This window comes from Salmo salar, chromosome ssa23 (assembly GCF_905237065.1).
Source record: "Salmo salar chromosome ssa23, Ssal_v3.1, whole genome shotgun sequence".
NCBI lineage: Eukaryota > Metazoa > Chordata > Actinopteri > Salmoniformes > Salmonidae > Salmo > Salmo salar.
This window is the reverse complement of record NC_059464.1, coordinates 972760-999421: the sequence shown is the minus strand read 5'-3', so window position 1 is coordinate 999421 and position 26662 is coordinate 972760. Positions and strand designations below refer to the sequence as shown.

The window sequence follows — 26662 nt, the reverse complement described above, 5'->3', positions numbered from 1 at the left end:
TTACACAAATATGAATATGGCGAACCAATTGATATGCCAACATTCGTTATAGACTAAATGTTTCAATATTATTTGAAAGAAATATAAGCCATCATTATGGGATAGGCCTATTTATTTCCACCGAATAGCAGGCATTGAAACATGATTACATAGCCTACAATATGAGGATGAATGGTCTACCATAACGACTACAGTATTATTTTCATTTTCGTATTACTGTGTAGGCTAGTGTGTAGACCTAATAGTTAGGCTATCATAATTATTCAGGGAGTCTCTGTCCTGCAACGTTTCCGCGCGTTGCTACACGTTGTCAGCAACCTGCATCATTTAGACTTGTGACTGAATTGCATAAAGCGACAACTCTAAATGTGCCATGATTTAGAGCGTCTTCGGCGCTACATCTGTCATGCGCTGGGCTCCGGCCGGCGTGCGAGTTGATATCTATCGTCATCAGTTTGTCTGCAACCTACAGACATAGATTACACATGACCGACTATGTAATGGCTTCCAGTCGAAGGTGAAAGTCTTCTTTCATCACGGACAAGATTGATAGATGGGGCAGCCTCCCTTCCTTCTTCAGAAACCAAGTACAACCTCCATTTGTTGCATTTTTGAATCGTGTATGTTGTGTGTTATACATGTGCTGGGAAATAGTGTGTGTGTGTGTGTGTGTGTGTGTGTGTGTGTGTGTGTGTGTGTGTGTGTGTGTGTGTGTGTGTGTGTGTGTGCGTGCGTGTGCGTATTTGATGTTTTATCTTGATGCATCTGAGCGTTTTGATTAAGTCACAATTACAACGGTATTATAGCCACTGTGTTGGGCTTCTGTGCCCTCCCTTGAGTCTAGTTATGCGTAGGCTAAATCACGCATTGGAGCCAGGTGTAAATTAAATTTATAGGCTTATCATGTAGCTATGTGTATTGCGTATTAATTAGGCAGGTATACATATATAATAATTGATTATCCCATGGCCTAACTTGTGCGCAAAGATTTGTCCGCTGGCAAAGTTGTCAAGTTTGTCAACAATCTTTGAAATGTCATAGCTACCCAAACTGGAAGACCGACTTCATGTAGTTTGTATTAATCAAGTTAAATATGGTTTGGCCTCGGGGCAGGATGACATGATTAGCCACCGCAACCAATGAGCTGGCGCGCTCGTGTATGCCAAGTGAGGTAGCAACAAGTTTAAACCATATGCACAAAGTGTTCAGAGAAACAGTGAAGGTTTTCCTCTTCTCTTTTTTAGAGACGATAAAATAAAGGACTGCGTAATTTAGAATTTGGAGACAAACGGAAGAATTTAGGAAATAACCTCGTCACCTTAGCTTCGTGCTCTTGGTCTTTTTGTTATGTAGCCTAACTTCCCTACTCAGTGGATATGCATCGGTCCCATCTGTAGCACTCTATGGTGCCCTTAACTGCGCCTCGAGTTTGTGGACCCCCGCTCAATGATGACTATGAGTTCATTGTCGGGCAGTCTGGTTGCTTCTGATCCCTCAAAATCGGCCTTTCTGGAGTTCGGACACGGCTATCCCGGCCACCAGCAGCATTCCCCCGGCTTATCACACAACATCTATCCAGTGCACGGCTTGCATCCCGTCGGACCCTCACAGCACGATAGCACCTTTTCTTCCAGCGCGTCATCCTATGGCCGCACGCTAGCCTACCCTTACCACAGCACGGTAAGCGCACACCACCCAAGTGCCTACCTGCCATACCAGCACAGTAGCCACAACAACGGTCTGGGACGCACGAGAATAGAGGAAACAGGTACGTTTTAAAAACATCCGTGTTGACATTGTGGAGTTTATTCAATGTTTGTTGCCATTTTCAAGATGTAGTTACAGTGGCGAAGGCTATACGGACGCGATGGACTTCTAAAATTTGAATTGGGCACTTATATAGCCTACCTAAACGCTATCAGAAGTCTACAAATAAACCACTAATGAAATATAGGGAATTCATAACATATAGCAAGCAGCATTACATAAACAGTGCTCTGACCTAAAGGTATTATCAATTAATAGGATGGTCATTTGTAATGCAAAACGCCCTTGTTCCCATGTAACATATGTAGTCTATAACACCTGAGCACTTTTGAAAATATTTTATTTTTAAGGGTCAATAGTTTACAGGCTACTGAACCTCAAGATACATGCATGGGTAAAGCAAGGAACTGTTCTCGTCTCAAATTGAAATGAGTATCCATTTTCATAAGATTTCATAAGGCTACATATAGTAGCCTAATTTCACCATTTTAATTATTAGTCTAATCTGATATTAGGACAGGTGATTAGACCTAAGGGTAGGCTACTACTGGTCAGTTTGCATTTATATTATTCGGCCGCGAGACAGGTCGGTTGATTGGCACAATAATTAGCCTAGCCTACTCTGGATGATGATACAGGTCACATGCAGCCGACGTGGGAGGGAAAAACCGAGCCACTAAACATTTTGTCCTGTGGTCTCCCACAAAGCACAGGGCCCAGACAAAACATGTAATCTGAAAACCATTTATCTTTGATGACGTTATTGCTTCTGTGATCCTACATTACTTAATTGGTTTGTTAAGATACAGATACCCGCATAGGACTACTGAAAGAGTTACATCATTTTACCTCGTTTTTTTTTATCAAAACGTTAAACAATGCATACAGCATTAATTCCACGTAGTCTAATGTCAATGATCAAAATAACCCTGTCTCGACCTATACTTAAAATCAAGTTGTTTAGAATGGCTAGTCCTATTTGGAGTGTGAAGCTGTTTGGGACTAAAAGCTCGAAGACATTCAGATAGGAATCAACCTCTCAACAACAACAAAAATATGATGAGTGAGCTCGCTTAGGGGTTTAGCAGCCTATTTATATTTACGCAACATCAAAAACTTGTGCGGTAATCCGCAGGGAATGTCATCCATCTATCGTCGACTGACTGTGACATCTCCACTGCACTGTTGGCAATTGCCATGTTTGTCAACTCTCCAGACACTGAAAAGTAAACAATTTTCACCCACGTATTAGGAAATGGTTTGTGTGGCAATTTACCTTTATTTAGGCAAGTCAGTTAAGAACAAATGCTTATTTACAATGAAGGCCTACCGGGAAACAGTGGCTTAACTGCCTTGTTCAGGGACAGAACGGCAGATTTTGACCTTGTCAGCTCGGGGATCCGATTCAGCAACCTTTCGGTTATTGGCTCAACGATCTAACCACTAGGCTACCTGCCGCCCCAATGCAATCTTACAGGCATTTCGTGCGTTGGTCATGTTGGAAAGTCATAAGTATTTAAGGCCCCAGATATTATAAACATTGCAGTCCTCTTGATTATTAACATATTCATTATGTTATTCTTAGATCTGATTAAAGGCTGGTCATTGTTCTGAACAATGTATTATAATTATTTTTATGATGATAATATAACCATGTAATGATTAGTTTAATTCCTACCAATAACAAGATAATGGTCTAATAATAATAAAGGAAACTATAGCAACAAATGTTATATCAACATTAATTACCATTTGTATGTTGCAATTATTTTTGGAATGCTAATTTCAGGCCAATATTAGTTTTAGTGATTTTAAAGGTGCTACACCGGATTTATTTATTTATTTTTGCATTGTAATTTCAGAAAATGTCCATAACATATCTGTCGCTAATAGTGGAATTTTAGTGTTTCAAAGTATTACTTACTCCCCAGTGTTGTGATTGGCTGTGATATTCTCCTATTAATTTATCGCGCTTAGAGTGGCGTCTGTTGTCAAACTAGGAAAGCTGTTCTGACTTTGTGGCTGTGTTATCTAGTGGAAATCGCTCTGTTATTTCCTGTTTGCTAAAATTCCACACTGTTCGCTCAATTTCACTGAATAGTGTAGGGAATCAGTGTACCATCTAAATCTCTGTGAAATATATTTTCAATAACAAAAAATGTAGTGGACCAAAATCGTCCCACCTACTCAACAGCCAGTGGAATCCCGTGGCGCGATATTCAAATACCTTAGAAATGCTATTACTTCAATTTCTCAAACATATTACTATTTTACACCATTTTAAAGACAAGACTCTCGTTAATCTAACCACACTGTCCGATTTCAAAAAGGCTTAACAACGAAAGCAAAACATTAGATTATGTCAGCAGAGTACCCAGCCAGAAATAATCAGACACCCATTTTTCAAGCTAGCATATAATGTCACATAAACCCAAACCACAGCTAAATGCAGCACTAACCTTTGATGATCTTCATCAGATGACACTCCTAGGACATTATGTTATACAATACATGCATGTTTTGTTCAATCAAGTTCATATTTATATCAAAAACCAGCTTTTTACATTAGCATGTGACGTTCAGAACTAGCATACCCACCGCAAACTTCCGGTGAATTTACTAAATTACTCACGATAAACGTTCACAAAAAAACATAACAATTATTTTAAGAATTATAGATGCAGAACTCCTTTATGCAATCGCTATGTCCGATTTTAAAATAGCTTTTCGGCAAAAGCACATTTTGCAATATTCTGAGTAGATAGCTCGCCATCACGGGCTAGCTATTTTGACACCCACCAAGTTTGGCACTCACCAAACTCAGATTTACTATAAGAAAAATTGGATTACCTTTGCTGTTCTTCGTCAGAATGCACTCCCAGGACTTCTACTTCAATAACAAATGTTGGTTTGGTTCAAAATAATCCATAGTTATGTTCAAATATCCTCTGTTTTGTTTGTGCGTTCAAGACACTATCCGAAGGGTAACGAAGGGTGACGTGCCGGCGCGTATCGTGACAAAAACAATTCTAAATATTCCATTACCGTACTTCGAAGCATGTCAAACGCTGTTTAAAATCAATTTTTATGCGATTTTTCTCGTAAAAAAGCGATAATATTCCGACCGGGAAACCCTGTTTTCGTTCAAAGACTAAAAATCTAAAATGGACTCTTCTCGTGCACGCGTGCGCCAGTCTCATTGTTCTCTGATCGACCACTTACCAAATGCGCTACTGTTTTTCAGCCATGGCCTGCAAAGTCATCATTCAACGTTCTGCCGCCTTCTGAGAGCCTATGGGAGCCGTAGGAAGTGTCACGTTACAGCAGAGATCCTCAGTTTTCAATAAAGAGAGTGTAGAAGGCCAAGAAATGGTCAGAGAGTGCACTTCCTGTAAGGAATCTTCTCAGGTTTTTGCCTGCCATAGAAGTTCTGTTATACTCACAGACACCATTCAAACAGCTTTAGAAACTTTATACTAGTTTCTGGGCAGTAGTAATAACCAGATTAAATCGGGTATGTTTTTTATCCGGCCTTGCAAATACTGCCCCCTACCCTAGAGAGGTTAATTAGCTAAAAAATACAATACAATACAACTTTATTTTCCATTAGTTATAGCAAACAACAGAAATGTGTCTTCTGCTCATTCTCAACTGCCCCAGACAGCACAAATCACACACAGTTGAGACAAGCACCGGGACAAGCACCGGGTCACCCTTGTGTGTTGTGGGGTTAAGGGCCTTGTCCAAGGGCCCAAGCCACCCAACAAAAGGGGAATGTCTTAAGGATGTGAACCCAGCAGCACTCCACTTGCCAGATACATTTTTTCCCGCGCCTGGCCCGGGATTCAAAACGGCCATCTTTCGGCCATAGGTCCATCTCCCTTAGCCATTGGGCTACCTACCTCCTACCTAAATTCTCTGCAATTATTGTTCATCTTAGCAAATCAAATCTAAATCTTCCGCCCCTGTAAAATAAAAAGTGAAGGATTTATTTCATCTTTATTTAACCAGGTAGGCTAGTTGAGAACAAGTTCTCATTTGCAACTGCGACCTGGCCAAGATAAAGCAAAGCAGTTTGACACATACATCAACACAGAGGAATGGAATAAACAAACATACAATCAATAATACAGTAGAAAAATCTATATACAGCATGTGCAAATGAGGTAGGATAAGAGAGGTAAGGCAATAAATAGGCTATGGTGGCAAATTAATTACAATATAGCAATTAAACACTGGAATGGTAGGATGTGCAAAAGATGAATGTGCAAGTTGAGATACTGGGGTGCAAAGGAGCAAAATAAAAAATAAAATAAATACAGTATGGGGATGAGGTAGATTGGATGGTCTATTTACAGATGAGCTATGTACAGGTGCAGTGATCTGTAGATGAAGTAGATGAATCTCCTCACGCTATTTCACTGGTTGTATTATAAGGATGGATTCATACAGTGTCATGTTACTATGAATGCCTTGTGGGGCCTAACACAGCTGTTTCCCTAAGCACTAGTTGGTATGTGCACTCTTCATAACAATGGGAATAATGGGGAGCAATATGCAGTCATTATATTCCTCATGCTCTTTTGCAACATGAGGTAGAAAAGAAAAGTTGAGCTCTTGCCCATTGAGGGCAAATTAAATGGCATAAATTAAACATGTATTATTCATTAAATGTATGATTATTATGATGATCATTATTATTATTATTATTATTGCTGTTGTTGTTGTTGTTAATATTGTTATTATTATTCCCAAATTTCTGACCTCAATGGGACTTCCTGGTGAAATAAAATAAAACTTTTTCTTCTTCATCCTTTTGAAGAGCTTGAGAAGCCAACCACAGTGATCGAGAACGGAGAAATTAGACTGAACGGAAAAGGGAAGAAGATCCGAAAACCTCGGACCATCTACTCAAGCTTACAACTGCAGGCACTCAACCAGAGATTCCAGCAAACCCAATACCTTGCGCTACCTGAGCGAGCCGATTTGGCAGCAAAATTGGGACTAACTCAAACGCAGGTACATATTTCTGTATTTTGTGCCAATTTAATGAGTCTATTTCCGATATTTTTACTGATTTAACTGTTCAGTAAGGTGTTTATTACAAGAGGCTCTTCAATGCACAACAATTTTGGTGTCAGTCTCTTTTTAAACGTGGTCTGTATAGGTCTCAATAGTTTGAATGGAATAAATGGGCAAGCATTACACAAACGGTTCACAGAGTGAACAATTCCTATGGCCTGTTGTTTACTCGAGTCGGGCAAAATGTTCCTCCTTTGTAAGCATCTCATCTCTCAAGGTGGTGAGAGGTTTAGTCAAAATGATGTGCATGCCCATTCTCAATGGCACGCCTACTCTTTGCATCTTGGCTACAACACTATATGCATAAGTGCCTGATTAGATACTGTTAAGGCCCAATGTCTCATTAAAAATGAGAATGGAGCCTAATGTTATGGAGCTATGTAATTTAAGGCTTTGAGAATTTCCACTCTAAGTAGTTAAAGTCTTCAGATTCTGTATTATTTAGTATATAGGAGAAAACACTGGAACATTATGTTCCTAGGTATCAACCTCCATTAGTTTGATGTCCTGCCATGTTCATGGAGGTGTTAGCCTACTCTCTCTGCCTGTAACTGATATTGTTTCCCCTCATGAGTGTGAGGCACACACTTTCATGAATATTTGATTGCAACATGGCTGGAATGGCAGTTCCCCGTTGGCAGCGAGGCAGCAGAAGTGCAGGGTGTATCACTGTCCTGTATTACCGCTACTTGTCTTACTACTGTGTTATCTATCTCCTACTATTACTTACTTACCCATCTGGGCCTGTATTCACTATGGGCTGGTTTCCTGGACACATATTAAGCGTTGTCCTGGACTAAAAAAACTGTTTCAATGGTGATTCTCCATTGAGCATGCTTTTCAGTCCAGGTCAAGGCTTAATCTGTGTCTGGGAAACTGTCCCGAGTCTCAGAGTAGGAGTGCTGATCTAGGATACATTTAGCCTTTTAGATCATAATAAATATGATTATGGACAGGGGGAACCTGATTATAGATCAGCACTCCTATACTCTGAGACGCTTTATGAATACGGGCGCGGCCATTTTGTCTGTCAGTAGGAATAGAGGAAGAGAGCTTAGCAAGTTATTTCGTCACATTTTGTAAAATATTATGAGTCCCAGGAAGTTTTTGGGTTCCCAAAGTGAGAGAAAAATTACTGCAGAGAAAGTACAGACTTTGCTAAGACTACATTCTTTTTAATTTGGGAGAGTTTACTGCTTTCAGCCAGGTAATCATTCTATATTTCTTGAAATCTAGAGATCTCCCTTACTACGTTTGCCTGGGGATTTAAAAAATACTTAATGGCTAATCCAAAGGGAATATGTACTCTCAATGCTGCTATACATCAATTGGAATAAAGATAGTTTTTGGCGTATTGACGGATATGAAATGCAGTAATTTATCCTCTGTGGTAAGAGACCATTCTGAACCTGTAGAGTCTGTGATGTGCTGCTAAGAGAGGAGAGCCTTAGTAATTCCATGTAAGTGCCACACGATAGATATCTGAGAAAGCGTCAAAGAGGTGACTTTTTGCAAGATGAGCACTTTTTTACAATACTTTTTCAAATCTAGTTGGAGATGTATACATGCATCTGAAAGTTACATTAATTGGGACTTTAGAGACATGATATGTCTAGTATATAAAGGACACACACATGGCCATGGCGCCAGGCTGCCAAAACAGAGAATCAATGGCCTCCTTTTCTCTCACAAAGTTGTATCCCTCTACCCCCACTGCCCCTCCCTACGCTCATCTGTAAAACTGCACTTACCACCTTTCTCCTTTTATTCTAAGAACAATTTTGCCAAACATTCGCTCTTTCATTCCTTCTTCATATCTATTCAACACCCTCTTTCTCTCTGCTAAAAAAAATACCTGGCACCCTTGCAAAATTATCCTATATACACTGAGTATACAAAACATTAAGAAAACCTGCTCTGTGTATGAAGAATGGTCCACCACCCATAGGACATACAGCAAACTTGTCACAACTGTGGAAAGGATTGGAGTCAACATGGGCCAGCATCCCTGTCGAAAGCTTCCGACACCTTGTAGAGTCCATTCCCCGACGAATTGAGGCTGTTCTGAGGGCGAAAGGAGGGCAACTCAATATTAGCAAGGTGTTCCTAATGTTTGGTAAACTCAGTGTAGCCTAGTGGTTAGTAACCAAAAGATTGCTGGATCGAATCCCCGAGCTGACAAGGTAAAAATATGCTGTTCTGCCCCTGAACAAGGCAGTTAATCCACTGTTCCCTGGTAGGTTGTCATTGTAAATAATTATTTGTTCTTAACTGACTTGCCTAGTTAAAAAAATATATATATTGTTACCTGGGAGGAGGCAGGAATTATTGATAAGGTCATATTGATAAGGGAGCTAGATATATTGGAATCACTCGTGTCCTCTGGCCTTCCATGAGCAGCAACCACCTGGCAGATTATTGCACCAGAAATACTCACCACTTGCCAGTCACCACACATTTAACTAAGGAGAGTGGTTTCCCCAAATTGTACGGTACACACATTGATATTTAGTTGGATATGTGGGACAGGATGTTCTGGCGTGATTACCAAACAATTACCAAATATTTCAGACTGAAAGCCCTTGTCAGCTGAGTGTTGCTGTTGAAATCTAAAACCAATATTTTCAATTATTATAGGAAAAGCTACTTACATTAGCATGCTGTTGATTGACATTAGGGTCAAATTAATTCATAAATATATGTCCAATGCAATTTGGCATTAAAGGGGTAATCAACAGTCGCTATATCACTTTTGGACTAAATGAATGATATGTACCCATTGATTCTTGAAGAATATCTCATAAAGACCTCGTGAACTTAAACAGTCCTACCCCATAAGAGCCCAAAATATAAGCTTGTTTTACTCCAATGGTTTATGTGAGACTTGGTTTTTGTTACATCTGCAAGAACTGTTAATTATATTGCTGGCATGGAATGTGATACACAATTTTTATTAATATACCCAAATGGGTTCTAGTCAGTGTTAAAATACACTGGAGTGTTTAAAAAAAATATGTGTGTGTATATATATATATGTATATATATATATATATATATATATATATATAATTGTAACATTTATAGGGTTGCCCACATTATTACGTTTAGGCCTATGGGAGTGTCCTAATGTGTTTATGGGAATGAAATATGTTGGTTATTCACCATGGTCCTACTCTTTTTTTTCATGTTGATCAGAACTGATGATATGTAGGCTAAAGTCAGAGAAAACGACTTAAAAGTTGGCAGACTTGTGGACTCCAGTCACATGACTTGGACTACTCGAGTCACATGACTTGGACTCGAGTCTGACTTGAGTCACAAATTTGATGGCTTGAGACTCGACTTGATAAAAAATAAATTAACTTGAGACTTGACTTGGAGCCTCAAGACTCGGGACTCGACTTTGACTTGAGACTGAAGACTTGAAATTATCTGTCCAGGTTTTGTAATGTTTTGTCACTCATTGTGTGGCACAGAGTCTATGTGGATTATACTACATGCAGCCAGAGACAATAGCCGCAGCATCGCAGCATAGCAGCATCGCAGCATCACAGCATCACCCTTTTGGCTAGTGAAACGCACACTCAGCACTCTGACTGGACCAGAAAACTATCAATCAACACAGGCGAACAGATTGATGATTTGCTATACAGCTATAGGATTGGGTGCAGCGCAAGCATCAAATTGTAGGAAGAGAGGATTGAAATCAGGCCAGCAGGCAGTAGCAGTGCCTTGGTAAAATCACTGGAGAAGCCAGTGTTAGATTCGATTTGGTTTCTCAAGGGGAGGGTGTACTGTCTTGCCCTCCATTCAGATAGGACAGGTTAAGCCTGATACAGAGGCTATTCATTTTGGGCTATTGCCCATGTATATTTGGTAAATCTACTTGTATATTTTGTATGATATGGTGCTTTCACCATTGGATCACCAAAACCTAATAAATCTACACTCTGAGCACGTCAACCTGCCTTGCCATCAGCTGATTTCATGCCCTTACCACAGCTACAAGGTCCATATTTTACAATTATATAGGCTAATAAAAATATGTTGTACACAAAATAATGAAAAGAGCTGTCTGGTAGCCTCAATAAATAGACAAAGATTTGTAGTTCAGCAAGTCGTTGCATATATATATATATATATATATATATATATATACTACAAGTCAAAAGTTTGGACACACCTACTCATTCTAGTGTTTTTCTTTATTTTTACTATTATCTACATTGTAGAATAATAGTGAAGACATCCAAACTATGAAATAACACATATGGAATCATGTAGTAACCAAAAAATTGTTAAACAAATGAAATATATTTTATATTTCAGATTCTTCAAAGTAGCCACACTTTGCCTTGATGACAGCTTTGCACACTCTTGGCATTCTCTCAACCAGCTTCATGAGGTAGTCACCTGGAATGCATTTCAATTAACAGGTGTGCCTTGTTAAATGTTAATTTATGGAATTTCTTTCATTCTTAATATGTTTGAGCCAATCAGTTGTGTTGTGACTAGGTAGGGGTGGTATACAGAAGATAGCCATATTTGTTAAAAGACCAAGTCCATATTATGGAAGGAACAGCTCAAATAAGCAAAGAGAAACAACAGTCCATCATTGAAGGTCAGTCAATTCTGAACATTTCAAGAACTTTGAAAGTTTCTTAAAGTGCAGTCGCAAATGATGAAACACACCACAGGAAAGGAAGACCCAAAGTTACCTCTGCTGCAGAGCATAAGTTCATTAGAATCACCAGCCTCAGAAATTGCATCCCAAATAAATGCTTCACAGAGTTCAAGTTTTTTATTTTTTTATTTTTATTTCACCTTTATTTAACCAGGCAAGCTAGTTGAGAACAAGTTCTCATTTACAACTGCGACCTGGCCAAGATAAAGCAAAGCAACAGACACATCTCAACATCAACTGTTCAGTGGAGACTGCGTGAATCAAGCCTTCATGGTTGAATTGCTGCAAAGAAACCACTACTAAAAGACAGCAATAATAAGAAGAGACTTGCTTGGGCCAAATCTGTCCTTTGGTCTGATGAGTCCAAATTTGAGATTTTTGGTTACAACCGCTGTGTCTTTGTGAAACACAGAGTAGGTGAACAGATGATTTCCGCATGTGTCGTTCCCACCGTGAAGCATAGAAGGTGTGATGGTGTGGGGATGATTTTCTGGTGACACTGTCTGTGATTTATTGAGAATTCAAGGCACACTTAACCAGCATGGCTACTACAGTATTCTGCAGCAATATGCCATCCCATCTGGTTTGCGGACTATCATTTGTTTTTCAACAGGACAATGACCCAACACACCTCCAGGGCTATTTGACCAAGAAAGAGAGTGATGGAGTGCTGCATCAGATGACCTGGCCTCCACAATCAACCGACCTCAACCCAATTGAGATGGTTTGGGATAAATTGGACCGCAGAGTAAAGGAAAAGCAGCCAACAAGTGCTCAGCATATGTGGAAACTCCTTCAAGACTGTTGGAAAAGCATTCCAGGTGAAGCTGGTTGAGAGAATGCCAAGAATGTGCAAAGCTGTCATCAAGGGTGGCTACTTTGAAGAATCTAAAATCTAAAATATATTTTGATTTGTTTAACACTTTTTCGGTTACTACATGATTCCATATGTGTCATTTCATAATTTTGACGTCTTCACTATTATTCTACAATATACAACATTTTCAAAATAAAGAAAAACCCTGGAATGAGTTGACAGGTAATGTATTTCTTTGGACTTGACTCGAGTCTTGACTACGTTCTACTTGGGACTCGACTTGAGACTTGAACCTTATGACTTGAGACTTGCGTGTGACTCGTTTAATAGTGACTTGGTCCAATCTGAAAGTTAGTAAAGCCTGCAGCATTCAGAAAGTATTCAGACACTGACTTTTTCCACATTTTGCTATGTTACAACCTTATTGTAAAATGGATGAAATAGTTTTTCCTCTCATAAATCTACACACAATACACCATGATGGGGCCTCCCGAGTGGCACGGTGGTGCAGTGGTCTAAGGCACTGCATCACAGTGTTAGCTGTGCCACTAGAGATTCTAGGTTCGAGTCAAGGCTCTGTCGCAGCCGGCCGCGACCGGGAGACCCATGGGGCAGCGCACAATTAGCCCAGCGTCATCCAGGTTAGGGGAGGTTATGGCTGGCAGGGATGTCCTTGTCCCATCGCGCACTAGTGACTCCTGTGGTGGGCCGGGCACAGTACATGCTGACACGGTCGCCAGGTGTACGGTGTTTCCTCCAACACATTGGTGCGACTGGCTTCTGGGTTAAGTGGGCATTGTGTCAAAGAAGCAGTGCGGCTTGGTTGGGTTGTGTTTCGGAGGATGCACGGCTCTCGACCTTCGCCTCTCCCGAGTCCGTACGGAAATTGCAGTGATGAGACAAGACTGTAACTACCAAAATTGGGGAGAAAAAGGAGTATTTTTTTTTAAAACAATACCCCATGATGTCAAAGAAAAAAAATGTTTGTTTTTTAATTTTGCAAGTGTATAACAAATAAAAAACGGATTTATCAAATTTTCATAAGAACATTGCCTTGCAAATGTATTCATCCCCCTTGGTGTTTTTCCTAATTTGTTGCATTACAACCTGTTATTTACTTTGATGTTTATTTTGATTTCATGTAACGGACATACACAAAATATTCCAAATTGGTGAAGTGAAATGAAATAAATAAATGTTAAAAGAATGGAAAAGTGGTGCGTGCATATGTACATTTACATTACATTTAAGTCAATTAACAGACGCTCTTATCCAGAGCGACTTACAAATTGGTGCATTCACCTTATGATATCCAGTGGAACAACCACTTTACAATAGTGCATCTAAATCTTTTAAGGGGGGGTTAGAAGGATTACTTTATCCTATCCTAGGTATTCCTTAAAGAGGTGGGGTTTCAGGTGTCTCCGGAAAGTGGTGATTGACTCCGCTGTCCTGGCGTCGTGAGGGAGCTTGTTCCACCATTGGGGTGCCAGAGCAGCGAACAGTTTTGACTGGGCTGAGCGGGAACTGTGCTTCCTCAGAGGTAGGGGGGGCCAGCAGTCCAGAGGTGGATGAACGCAGTGCCCTTGTTTGGGTGTAGGGCCTGATCAGAGCCTGAAGGTATGGAGGTGCCGTTCCCTTCACAGCTCTGTAGGCAATCACCATGGTCTTGTAGCGGATGCGAGCTTCAACTGGAAGCCAGTGGAGAGAGCGGAGGAGCGGGGTGACGTGAGAGAATTTGGGAAGGTTGAACACCAGACGGGCTGCGGCGTTCTGGATGAGTTGTAGGGGTTTAATGGCACAGGCAGGGGAGCCCAGCCAACAGCGAGTTGCAGTAATCCAGACGGGAGATGACAAGTGCCTGGATTAGGACCTGCGCCGCTTCCTGTGTGAGGCAGGGTCGTACTCTGCGAATGTTGTAGAGCATGAACCTACAGGATCGGGTCACCGCCTTGATGTTAGTGGAGAACGACAGGGTGTTGTCCAGGATCACGCCAAGGTTCTTAGCACTCTGGGAGGAGGACACAAGGGAGTTGTCAACCGTGATGGCGAGATCATGGAACGGGCAGTCCTTCCCCGGGAGGAAGAGCAGCTCCGTCTTGCCGAGGTTCAGCTTGAGGTGGTGATCCGTCATCCACACTGATATGTCTGACAGACATGCAGAGATGCGATTCGCCGCCTGGTTATCAGAAGGGGGAAAGGAGAAGATGAATTGTGTGTCGTCTGCATAGCAATGATAGGAGAGACCATGTGAGGATATGACAGAGCCAAGTGACTTGGTGTATAGCGAGAATAGGAGAGGGCCTAGAACAGAGCCCTGGGGGACACCAGTGGTGAGAGCGCATGGTGCGGAGACAGATTCTCGCCACGCCACCTGGTAGGAGCGACCTGTCAGGTAGGACGCAATCCAAGCGTGGGCCGCGCCGGAGATGCCCAACTCGGAGAGGGTGGAGATATGTATTCACCCCCATTGCTATGAAGCCCCCAAATAAGATCTGGTGCAACCAATTACCTTCAGAAGTCACATAATTAGTTAAATAAAGTCCACCTGTGTGCAATCTAAGTGTCACATGATCTCAGTATACATACACCTGTTCTGAAAGGCCCCAGAGTCTGCAACACCACCAAGCAAGCGGCACCACCAAGCAAGTGGCACCATGAAGACCAAGGAGCTCTCCAAACAGGTCAGGGACAAAGTTGTGGAGAAGTACAGATCAGGGTTGAGTTATAAAAACATATCAGAAACTTTGAACATCCCACGGAGTACCATTAAATCCATTATTAAAAAATGGAAAGGATATGGCACCACAACAAACCTGCCAAGGGAGGGTCGCCAACCAAAACTCACGGACCAGGCAAAGAGCACATTAATCAGAGAAGCAACAAAGAGACCAAAGATAACCCTGAAGGAGCTGCAAAGCTCCACAGCGGAGATTGGAGTATCGGTCCATAGGACCACTTTAAGCCGTACACTCCACAGAGCTGTGCTTCACGGAAGAGTGGCCAGAAAAAAAGCCAATGCTTAAAGAAAAAAATAAGCAAACAAGTTTGGGTGTTCACCAAAAGGCATGTGGGAGAGTCCCCAAGCATATGGAAGAACGTACTCGGGTCAGATGAGACTAAAATTGAGCTTTTTGGCCATCAAGGAAAATGCTATGTCTGGCACAAACCCAACACCTCTCATCACCTGAGAACACCATCCCCACAGTGAAACATGGTGGTGGCAGCATCATGCTGTGGGGATGTTTTTCATCGGCAGGGACTGGGAAACTGGTCAAAATTGAAGGAATGATGGATGGCACTAAATACAGAGAAATTCTTGAGGGAAACCTGTTTCAGTCTTCCAGAGATTTGAGACTGGGACCGAGGTTCACATTCCTGCAGGGCAATGACCCTAAGCATACTGCTAAAGCAACACTCGAGTGGTTTAAGGGGAAACATTTAAATGTCTTGGAATGGCCTAGTCAAAGCCCAGACCTCAATCCAATTGAGAATCTGTGGTATGACTTAACGATTGCAGTACACCAGCGTAACCCATCCAATTTGCAGGAGCTGGAGCAGTTTTGCCTTGTAGAATGGGCAAAAATCCCAGTGGCTAGATGTGCCAAGCTTATAGAGACATACCCCAAGAGACTTGCAGCTGTAATTGCTGCAAAAGGTGGCCCTACCAAGTATTGACTTTGGGGGGGTGAATAGTTATGCACGCTCAAGTTTTCTGTTTTTTTGTCTCGTTTGTTTCACAATAAAACATATTTTGAATCTTCAAAGTGGTAGGCATGTTGTGTAAATCAAATGATACAAACCCCCCCCCCAAAAAAATATCAATTTTAATTCCAGGTTGTAAGGTAACAAAATAGGAAAATTGCCAAGGGGGTGAATACTTTCACAAGCCACTGTATACAGACCCTTTACTCAGTACTTTGTTGAAGCACCTTTGGCAGCGATTACAACCTTGAGTCTACTTGGGTATGACGCTACAAGCTTGGCACACCCGTATTTTGGGACTTTTTGCCATTCTTCTCTGCAGATCCTCTCAAGCTCTGTCAGGTTGGATGGGGGGTGTTGCTGCATGGCTATTTTCAGGTCTCTCCAGAAATGTTTGATCGGGTTCAAGTCTGGGCTCTGGCTGGGCCACTCAAGGACATTCAGAGACTTGTCCAGAAGCCACTCCTACATTGCCTTGGCTGTGTGCTTAGGGTCGATGTCCTGTGTGAAGGTGAACCTTCACCCCAGTCTGAGGTCCGGAGCGCTCTCAAGCAGGTTTTCATCAGGGATCTCTCTGTACTTTGCTCCGTTTATATTTCCTTCAATCCTTACTAGTCTCCCAGTCCCTGCCGCTGAAAAACATCCCCACAGCATGATGCTGCCACCACCATGCTTCACCGTAGGGATGGTGCCAGGTTTTCTCCAGACGTGATGCTTGGCATTCAGGCCAAAGAGTTCAATCTTGGTTGTTTCTCATGGTCTGAGAGTCCTTTTCTTTTAGGTGCTTTTAGAGTTGCTTCCGTCTAGCCACTCTACCATAAAGGCCTGATTGGTGGAGTGCTGCAGAGATGGTTGTCCTTCTGTAAGGTTCTCCCGGTGACCGCAAGGTTTTTTGTCACCTCCCTGACCAAGGCCCTTCTCCCCAGATTGCTCAGTGTGGCCGTGCGGCCAGCTCTAGGAAGAGTCTTGGTGGTTCCAAACGCATACCATTTAAGAATGATGGAGGCCACTGTGTTCTTGGGGACCTTCAATGCTGCAGACATTTTTTGGTACCCATTCCCCAGATCTGTGACTTGACACAATCCTGTCTCGGAGCTCTACAGACAATTCCATCGACCTCATGACTTGGTTTTTGCTCTGACATGAACTGTTACCTGTGGGACCTTATATAGACAGGTGTGTGCCTTTCCAAATCATGTCCAATCAATAGAATTTACCACAGGTGGACTCCAATCAAGTTGTAGAAACTTCTCAAGGATGATCAAAGGAAACAGGATACACCAGAGCTCAATTTAGAGTCTCATAGCAAAGGGTCTGAATACTTATATATTTATGTAAATGTAGTATTTTTTGCAAAAATGTAGAAAAACATGTTTTTGCTTTGTCATTATGGGGTGTGTGTGTGGGTTGATGAGGGGGAAAAACTATTTAATACGTTTTAGAATTAGGCTGTAATGTAACAAAATGTGGAAAATTTGAAGGGGTCTGAATACTTTCCGAATGCACTGTAAATGTATTTAATTCAAGACATCACAACAGTATTTCTGTCATTGGCGTGACACTCTTGGGCAGATCTCTCATTTTGGTCCATTTACGAGCCCTTGCGAAATGTGAGCTATCTGAGCCGTGTTTTCCACTTATCTCCACAATCAATTGCAATTCATAATTAGATTTTACTAGAGCTGCTTTTACCACGCTGTGGGTGTTGCGGTTACATAAACGTCTCACCAGGCTCTATCCATATCAAAATATCTCTGTAAATTCTCTGCATTGTTCGTAGAATGGGGAAAACAACCGTAAAGGAATGCCAAACGTATTGCTTGCCTGGTCTGTAGTGGGGTTTACAGTTAATTATCCTGGCAACCTGAACTCACCCACCAGATTTATTTTGTCTTTCATGTGAATGTTCTGTTTTTAGTCCAACGTATTGTTCTCATATGGAAAATATTTGTATTATTCCTTTTCGCTAACAATGCAGTCATATATCATACAGTTATAATCTCAATAATTGAACGCTCTATTTGCCAGCATGCATAACAATATTATCCAATAACAATTATATTACCAACAATGAGGCCATGAATATTATAATAAACTATTATTATTATTATTATTATTATTATTATTATAGTGAGTACTGAATAGACTAATAATAATAGTAGCTTATTAATGATGATAAAGATTATAATAATAGCCTAATTGCAGGCTTAATATACTAAATTGTATTTATTGTTGCAGGTTAAGATATGGTTCCAGAACAAACGCTCCAAGTACAAGAAGATCATGAAGCATGGCCCGGGCGGACCGGAGGGAGAACACCTGCACCCTGGGTCATCTGGGTCTCCGTGTTCCCCGGGGATGCCGCCACTTTGGGACGTTTCCATGGCAAATAAGGGGACGCCTGCGCAATCCGGTGGATACATGAACAATTTTGGACACTGGTACCCAAGCCACCACCAGGAATGTATGCCGAGAACTCAAATGATGTGACGGGATGTGGACAATGGGATGGAATTCTATCCGCTCTCCTCAACTGACTTTACTCAATCTCAACATTTCAATTCGTGTTTCGTCTCCTCTTGTACATGAACCGCGTAGCCTATCCCCTTTTAAATGTAGCTCCAAGCCCCAGCTATCACATTAGAGACTTAATTTTTGAAACGGACGTTTAAAGGTCTTTTGCTCGAATTTCATCCGAGGTTTTGCCTACAATTTCGTGGACATGAAGAAATGACTGCACGGATTTTGCCTTGGAGGCCTATGTGGATCTGGATTTTGAATGCAGTTCAGTTTAAAATAAAGCCTCAGTGGTCAACTATGGACTGCAATAATATCTCTTTTTACGAAATGAGCCATCCGAAGATTTCACAAGTTTGAGCATGAAAATACCCAATACCGTCATATATATATATATATATATATATATATATATATATATATATGATTTCAATATTTGATGCAAAGACATAAGTTCGATTAGGTATGAGTTTATAATTATTACTATTATTAGTAGTAGTAGTAGTATTAGTAGTAGCCAATTATTATTATTAAAGTAAATATCAAAATATACCAAAAGCGCAAGAAAACGGACTTCTATGGCGCAATGAAAACTAACATCTCACATAAGAAAGGGTCATGTATTTTACCCTAACACATTTGGACAAGCAATAGAGGGTATTATTTTAACGTTGACAATGATTTTATAAAATGGGCATGTCAATTAAAGGTAATTTGGGATATAGCTTGTTAAATAAAACTTTCATTCCAACAGTATAATTACCAGCAATTTGCAGGCAACAAAATATTCCTCTCCAAAACTGAAAGTCCATAGGAACTAATAGGAAAAGGACAAGGAGCATCCATCGGCTGTTGCGGGTCTACAAGGCAACGGAATCGTCATTAACCCAAATTACTTGCAGGCGTAAACTAGCCTATCAGCAGTCCGGCATAAATAGCTGAAAAACGAGAGGCAAAAGACATGATAGCGCTCGTGAGAGTGCTATAATGAGAGTGCAAACCAACTGTGGTGATTTTTTTAGTATAGGACTAACTATCGAGCACAAAGGTGGCAAAACATGTCCAAGAGTGGTGTGGCGATAAAACAATTCTGGGGCCTGTAGTTTTTCTTGATCTTGTAACCTATCCACGTAAAAGTCAATGCCTTATATGGTATACATGATTCATCTCTTGTAAAAAAAAAAAAAGGTTTAATATGGGCTGTGATGGGACCAGAGTTTTTCTAATCAGGTCACGTGGGTTTAAAAAACCTCCTGGGAAAACTGGCTTTGGTGAGGATGAAAACCCTGGTCACGTGGGTTTTAAAAAACTCCTGGGAAAACTGGCTTTGGTGAGGATGAAAACCCTGTCAAACTGCAGCAACCTTGTACTTGCTCATATCTGAAATGTATTTTAAACGGACTGGGGGGTTCCTATACACGTACACAGAGAAAGCAACATGATTGGGCAATAAAACACACAGGGCTGAGCTTGCTTTATGCAGATTTGCATCGTGTAGTCCTGCCCTATGCAACTGTAGGCTGAATAAAACATTTACTCACAGTCTGTCAGCTATTGTGTTTATTGATTAATTCCAGTTAATCATTTTGGACTGAAAAATCCTAAATTGCCTAGTCAGCCCAAGTTTGAATATAAACCACATTTGATCCATTCACATTTTCTCACAAGCAAATGGGCTATAAATAAGCCTACACAACGTTACCTCTTCGTTAACATTGGCTAGAGGGAGGCTAGAACTATGCAGCTGCTGTTGTTAGTAGCCTACAGTTGATCAGACTGAAAATTTGTATCGTTTCCAGGCAATATGATCACTAATGTTTAGGTGTATAGGCTGCTACATTTATGTAATAGTCTTTGCTTGTGTATGTCGGGAGTGTTGTGTTATTATGCTTGATAAATAAATACCAGAGGAAAGTGAAGAGCGCGCCTTGAGCTTCGTCCAGCCCGCGCTACCTGCGATTTCCGTGAATCTGATTGGTCAAGACAAGCAAAGAACCCGCAGCAGCACTCGAATGCAAACGACAGAAATTGTGCGGGAGTTGACAAATAAGGCAAATCGGTCTAAATAACAACACTTTGCCCCTCTTTTTAAAACGTTGCTTCGATATATTTTATTGAACTAAATAAACGTTAAATAAAAAAAAAGTGAGATAAAGGTTAAATTAAATAAAAAAAGTGTTTGAAAAGTGTTGTGAAACTATTTTCTTATAGCCCGGCGGTTGTCAATGTGCGGTTGGATTATTTTCCCCAAATGGCTACTCAGGGCTAAATATGCTTACAACGTTATATTGTGTTGACCACAATATTACCACTACGACCTACCTTGGGCTTAAGGTAGGCTTTGGCACGTCCTACCGGAGTTATCGGAAGCTCCTAGTTCCCAGTGGGAAATTTTACTTGAACGCAGTAGCGGTGCGTGGTTAAAATCACTGGGGAAGCCAGGGAAAAAAGCCATATTACAACCTATGTGTTATGATAATTGCGATGTTTTCTCTACAACCAATTAGTTAATTCATATGCATTACGACCGTGATATATAGGCCAAAGGGCCGAGACAATAAGAAGACACAGTGGCAGAATAAATTCAATCACACGTTTGACTCATCACAAAACTGGAGAGCAAGTCCATAAAGCATATTGCATGTAACGAACCTACATGACCTACAGAATGGTAAAGCAAGTTAATGTTTCCAACATTTTCGGAACACTAAATAACTATTGATTTATACTGAACAAAAATTTAAACCCAACATGCAACAATTTCAAAGATTTTACTGATTGCACGCTCCCTCAAAACTTTAGACATCTGTGGCATTGTGTTGTGTGACAACATTTTAGTGACCTTTTATTTTCCCCAGCACAAAGTGCCCCTGTGTAATAATCATGCTGTTTAATCAGCTTCTTGATATGCCACACCTGTCAGGTGGATGAATTATCTTGGCAAAGTTACAGTTCATAAGGAAATCAGTTAATTTAAATAAATTCATTAGGCCCTAATCTATGGATTTCAAATGACTGGGAATAGATACAGATATGCATCTGTTGGTCACAGATACTAACAGGGTGTCACAGTATCCACCGATACAACAGATATGCATCTGTTGGTCACAGATACTAACAGGGTGTCACAGTATCCACCGAGGATGGCGCCCCCCCCTGCGTTTGACTCTGCCCTTTCCTCCTGCCTTAAGGAACCGTGACAGAATCCCGCACCACTAAAAATATGGAGTTAGCAGGAGCGGAAGCACCGTCAGTGGCAGAACAGGTGTCACAGCACGCCAACCTCCTCCACCGCCTGGGTTCGGCGTTGGACCAAGTGCTGGCCAGATTGAAGAACTGGGAGAGAGGGGCTTCACCCACCGGACCAGCTCCGGTTCCTCAGCCGGCGCCCCTACCGACCCCCCCTGAAGCGGGCGCGAGCGGCATCCGGATTGCGCCACCGAGGGAGTTTGACGGGACAGCTGCGGGATGTAAGGGGTTTTTGCTACAGGTTGAACTCTACCTGGCGACCGTTCGCCCCTCTCCCTCCGACGAAGAAAAGGTGAGCGTCCTCGTCTCTTGTCTTACAGGTAGAGCCCTGGAATGGGCCAATGCGGTTTGGGATGGCCCAGACTCGGCTCGGGGTGACTACCCGGAGTTCACCCGCCGCTTCCGGGCGGTATTCGATCATCCCCCGGAGGGCAAGGCGGCGGGTGAGCGGTTGTTTCACTTAAGACCGGGGACGAGGAGCGCTCAGGACTTCGCCCTGGAGTTCAGGACTCTCACCGCGGGGTCGGGGTGGAATGAGCGGGCCCTGATGGATCATTATCGCTGCAGTCTCCGAGAGGATGTCCGCCGGGAGCTGGCCTGCAGGGACCACGCCATCACATTGGACCAGCTGGTGGATTTATCCATCAGACTGGACAACCTGCTGGCTGCCCAGGGACGTTCCAGTCGGGGCCTGTTCGTTCCACCTCCCAGCCCTCCTGCTCCACAGCCCATGGAGATAGGAGGAGCTGCGTCGAGGAGGACTGGAGGGGGGGGCCTCTCCTGCACCCACTGCGGGCGCAGAGGACACACTGCGGACCGGTGCTGGAGGAGTCCCCCCGGGAGTTTGGATGGCAGGCAGAGCACTACATCGACCCCCCAGGTGAGTCAGCACCAGCCACACCCAGAGCCCCCTGTCGACCACCTGTACACTTCAGTTTGTTTTCCCGATTTTTCCCCTCACTTCCAGTATAAGGCACTAGTCGATTCAGGTGCAGCTGGGAGTTTTATGGACCGTGGGGTCGCTAAGAGGTTAGGGATTCCCCTGGTTCAGCTGGACCACCCCTTCCCTGTGCACGCCTTAGACAGTCGACCACTAGGGTACGGCCAAGTGGGGGAGGCTACTGTACCACTGGTTATGGCGACGTGGGGGGGTCATGTGGAACTTATCAGCCTCTTCCTCATTGACTCCCCAGCGTTTCCAGTGGTACTGGGTATCCCCTGGCTAGCCACTCACAACCCTCAGATTTCGTGGAGGCAGAGGGCTCTTAAGGGGTGGTCGAGGGAGTGCTCAGGTAGGTGTATAGGAGTTTCCATCGGTTCAACCACGGTGGAGAGTCCAGACCAAGTCTCTACCGTGCACATTCCCTCTGAATATGCCGATTTGGCTATCGCCTTCAGTAAGACGAAGGCGACCCAATACCACCCCATCGACAGGGGGATTGTGCGATAAACCTCCAGGCTGACGCGGTCCTTCCTAAAAGTCACGTGTATCCTCTGTCTCAGGAGGAGACAGTGGCTATGGAAACTTATGTCGCTGAGTCCTTGAGACAGGGATACATTCGGCCATCTAAATCCCCTGTCTCCTCAAGCTTCTTTTTTGTGAAGAAGAAGGAGGGAGGTCTGCGCCCGTGCATTGACTATAGAGGTCTAAATTCGATCACAGTGGGGTTCAGATACCCGCTACCTCTCATTGCTACGGCGGTGGAGTCATTTCACGGGGATCTCAGGAGTGCGTATAACCTGGTGCGTATCCGAGGGGGAGACGAGTGGAAAACCGCATTTAGTACCACATCTGGCCATTATGAGTACCTCGTCATGCCGTATGGGTTAAAAAATGCTTCCAATCCTTTGTGGACGAGGTTCTCAGAGACATGCTCGGACAGGGTGTGGTGGTGTACATCGATGACATTCTGATCTACTCCGCCACACGTGCCGCGCATGTGGCTCTGGTGCGCAAAGTGCTTGGGCGGCTGCTGGAGCATAACCTATACGTCAAGGCTGAGAAATGTGAGTTCTCCAAACGAGCCGTCTCTTTCCTGGGATATCGCATTTCCACCACAGGGGTGGTGATGGAATGTAACCGCGTCACGGCCGTGCGTAATTGGCCGACCCCTACCACGGTGAAGGAGGTGCAGCGGTTCTTGGGGTTCGCCAATTATTACCGGAGGTTTATCCGGGGTTTTGGTCAGGTGGCAGCTCCCATTACCTCACTGATGAAGGGGGGTCTGGTGCGACTGCAGTGGTCGGCAGAGGCGGACAAAGCCTTCCGTCGTCTGAAGGTTCTGTTTACCGACGCTCCAGTGCTGGCGCATCCGGATTCCTCTTTGCCATTCATAGTAGAGGTGGACGCGTCCGAGGCTGGGGTAGGAGCAGTGCTGTCGCACCGCTCGGGCGCTCCTCCGAAGCTCCGCCCCTGTGCATTCTTTTCTAAGAAGCTGAGTCCGGCGGAGCGCAACTATGACGTGGGGGACAGGGAGTTGTTGGCCGTGGTCAAGGCTTTGACAGTGTGGAGACATTGGCTTGAGGGGGCACGTCACCCTTTTCTCATCTGGACCGACCACCGTAACCTGGAGTACATCCAAGCAGCGAGGAGACTCAATCCTCGTCAGGCCAGGTGGGCCATGTTCTTTACGAGGTTCCAATTCACCCTTTCCTACATTCTGGGTTCTCGGAACCGGAAGGCCGACGCACTGTCGCGTCTCTACGACACTGAGGAGCGGACCATCGATCCAACTCCCATACTCCCAGCGTCCTGTCTAGTGGCACCGGTGGTATGGGAGGTGGATGCGGACATCGAGCGGGCGGTTCAGTCGGAACCCACTCCCCCTCAATGTCCCGCGGGTCTGAAGTTCGTTCCGCTTGGTGTTCGCGATCGCCTGATCCGATGGGCTCACACTCTACCCTCCTCGGGTCATCCTGGAGTGGAACGGACAGTGGGAGGCCTGAAAGGAAAGTACTGGTGGCCCACCTTGGCTGAGGATGTAAGACACTATGTCTCTTCCTGTTCGGTGTGCGCCCAGTGCAAGGCTCCTAGGCACCTGCCTCGGGGGAAATTACAGCCCCTCCCCATTCCACAGCGACCTTTGTCTCACCTCTCGGTGGATTTCCTTACGGATCTCCCGCCATCTCAGGGGAACACTACCATCCTGGTTGTTGTGGATCGGTTCTCGAAGTCCTGCCGTCTGCTCCCATTACCTCCTACGGCCCTACAGACCGTGGAGGCCCTATTCACCCATGTCTTCCGGCACTACGGGGTGCCCGAGGACATCGTATCTGATCGAGGTCCCCAGTTTACTTCCAGGGTGTGGAGGTCGTTTATGGAGAGGCTGGGGGTCTCGGTCAGCCTGACCTCGGGTTTTCACCCCGAGAGTAATGGGCAGGTAGAGCGCATTAACCAGGATGTGGGCAGGTTCCTGCGGTCGTATTGCCAGGACCGGCCAGGGGAGTGGGCTAAGTTCGTGCCATGGGCCGAGATGGCCCAGAACTCTCAGCGCCACTCCTCTACTAACCTGTCACCTTTTTAGGTTGTGTTAGGTTATCAGCCGGTCCTGGTGCCCTGGCAGCAGAGCCAGACGGAGGCTCCTGCGGTGGAGGAATGGGTACAGCGCTCTCAGGAGACCTGGAGGGCTGTCCAGGAATGCCTGAGGCGAGCGATAGGTCGACAGAAGGAGAGCACTGACCGCCACCGCAGTGAGGCTCCCGTTTATAATCCGGGGGACAGAGTCTGGCTCTCGACCCGGAACCTGCCCCTCCGCCTGCCCTGCCGGAAGCTGGGTCCGCGATTTGTGGGGCCGTTCAAAGTCCTGAGGAGAATAAACGAGGTGTGTTATAGGTTGCAACTCCCTTCATACTACCGTATTAACCCCTCGTTTCATGTGTCTCTCCTCAGGCCGGTGGTAGCTGGTCCACTACAGGACGCTGAGGTGCGGGAGGTCCCTCCGCCCCCCCTGGACATCGGGGGGGCCCCGGCATACACAGTCCAGGCCATCCTGGACTCCTGACGTCGGGTAGGGGGCCTGCAGTACCTCGTGGACTGGGAGGGGTACGGCCCGGAGGAGAGGTGCTGGGTTCCGGTTCGGGACATTTGTGATCCAGCTATGCTACAGGAGTTTCATCGTCTCCGGCCGGACCGGCCGGCGCCTCGCCCTCCGGGTCATCCCCGAGGCCGGCGTCGGCGCGCTGCGGGAGCCGCGCGTCAGGGGAGGGGTACTGTCACAGTATCCACCGAGGATGGCGCCCCTCCTCGGTCGGGCGGCGCTCGTCGTCGCCGGTCTACTAGCTGCCACCGATCTATGTTTCTGTGTTCTTTGGTTTTTGTCTGATCTAGCCCGCACCTGTCTCTTGTCTGTCATTAGTGGGGAGGTATTTAGTTTGTTTCTTTGGGTTCGTCTTTGTGCGGGATTGTTTGTTCGTCAGCGGGCAGGTCTGTGAACGTTCTGTGCTTTTTGCACATTTTTTCCCCAGCGGATTCTCGCTAGAGGAATATTGTATTTGCCGGGCTGCGCCCCGTGCGTATTTTTGTTTTCTCGGGGTTTACTGTGTTCCCGTGTGGTCTCTGGGCGCACCCTATGCCCTTTTGTTACGCCGAGTGGTTTTTCGGTGCAATAAATATATCGTTCTACGACACTACTGGACTACGTCTCCTGCGTTTGACTCTGCCCTTTCCTCCTGCCTTAAGGAACCGTGACACAGGGATGTAAACAAAAAAAACATTTTAGAGAAATAAGCTTTTTGTGTGTATGGAACATATCTGGGATCTTTTATTTCAGCTTATGAAACATGGGACCAACACTTCCCATGTTGTGTTTATATTTTTGTTCAGTATAGAACCATAGAGAGTT

At 44.1% G+C, this 26662-nt stretch overlaps 1 protein-coding gene across 2 annotated transcripts; it reads left to right on the top strand.

Moving 5' to 3' along the window:
* Positions 1–1176: 1176 nt before the first annotated feature.
* LOC106583890 (homeobox protein Dlx4a) lies at positions 1177–26458 on the top strand. 2 transcript variants are annotated; one of them, XM_045706369.1, is made up of 3 exons: positions 1177–1768; positions 6590–6786; positions 25711–26458. In XM_045706369.1, exons 1-3 carry the CDS (start codon positions 1447–1449, stop codon positions 25741–25743), a joined length of 552 nt encoding a protein of 183 aa, XP_045562325.1. In that variant the 5' UTR covers positions 1177–1446; the 3' UTR covers positions 25744–26458. The 2 variants fall into 2 exon arrangements, with proteins under 2 accessions (XP_045562325.1, XP_014023992.1); XM_014168517.2 differs by lacking the exon at positions 25711–26458 and adding an exon at positions 18294–20117 and having other exon boundaries at positions 1178–1768.
* Positions 26459–26662: the final 204 nt, after the last annotated feature.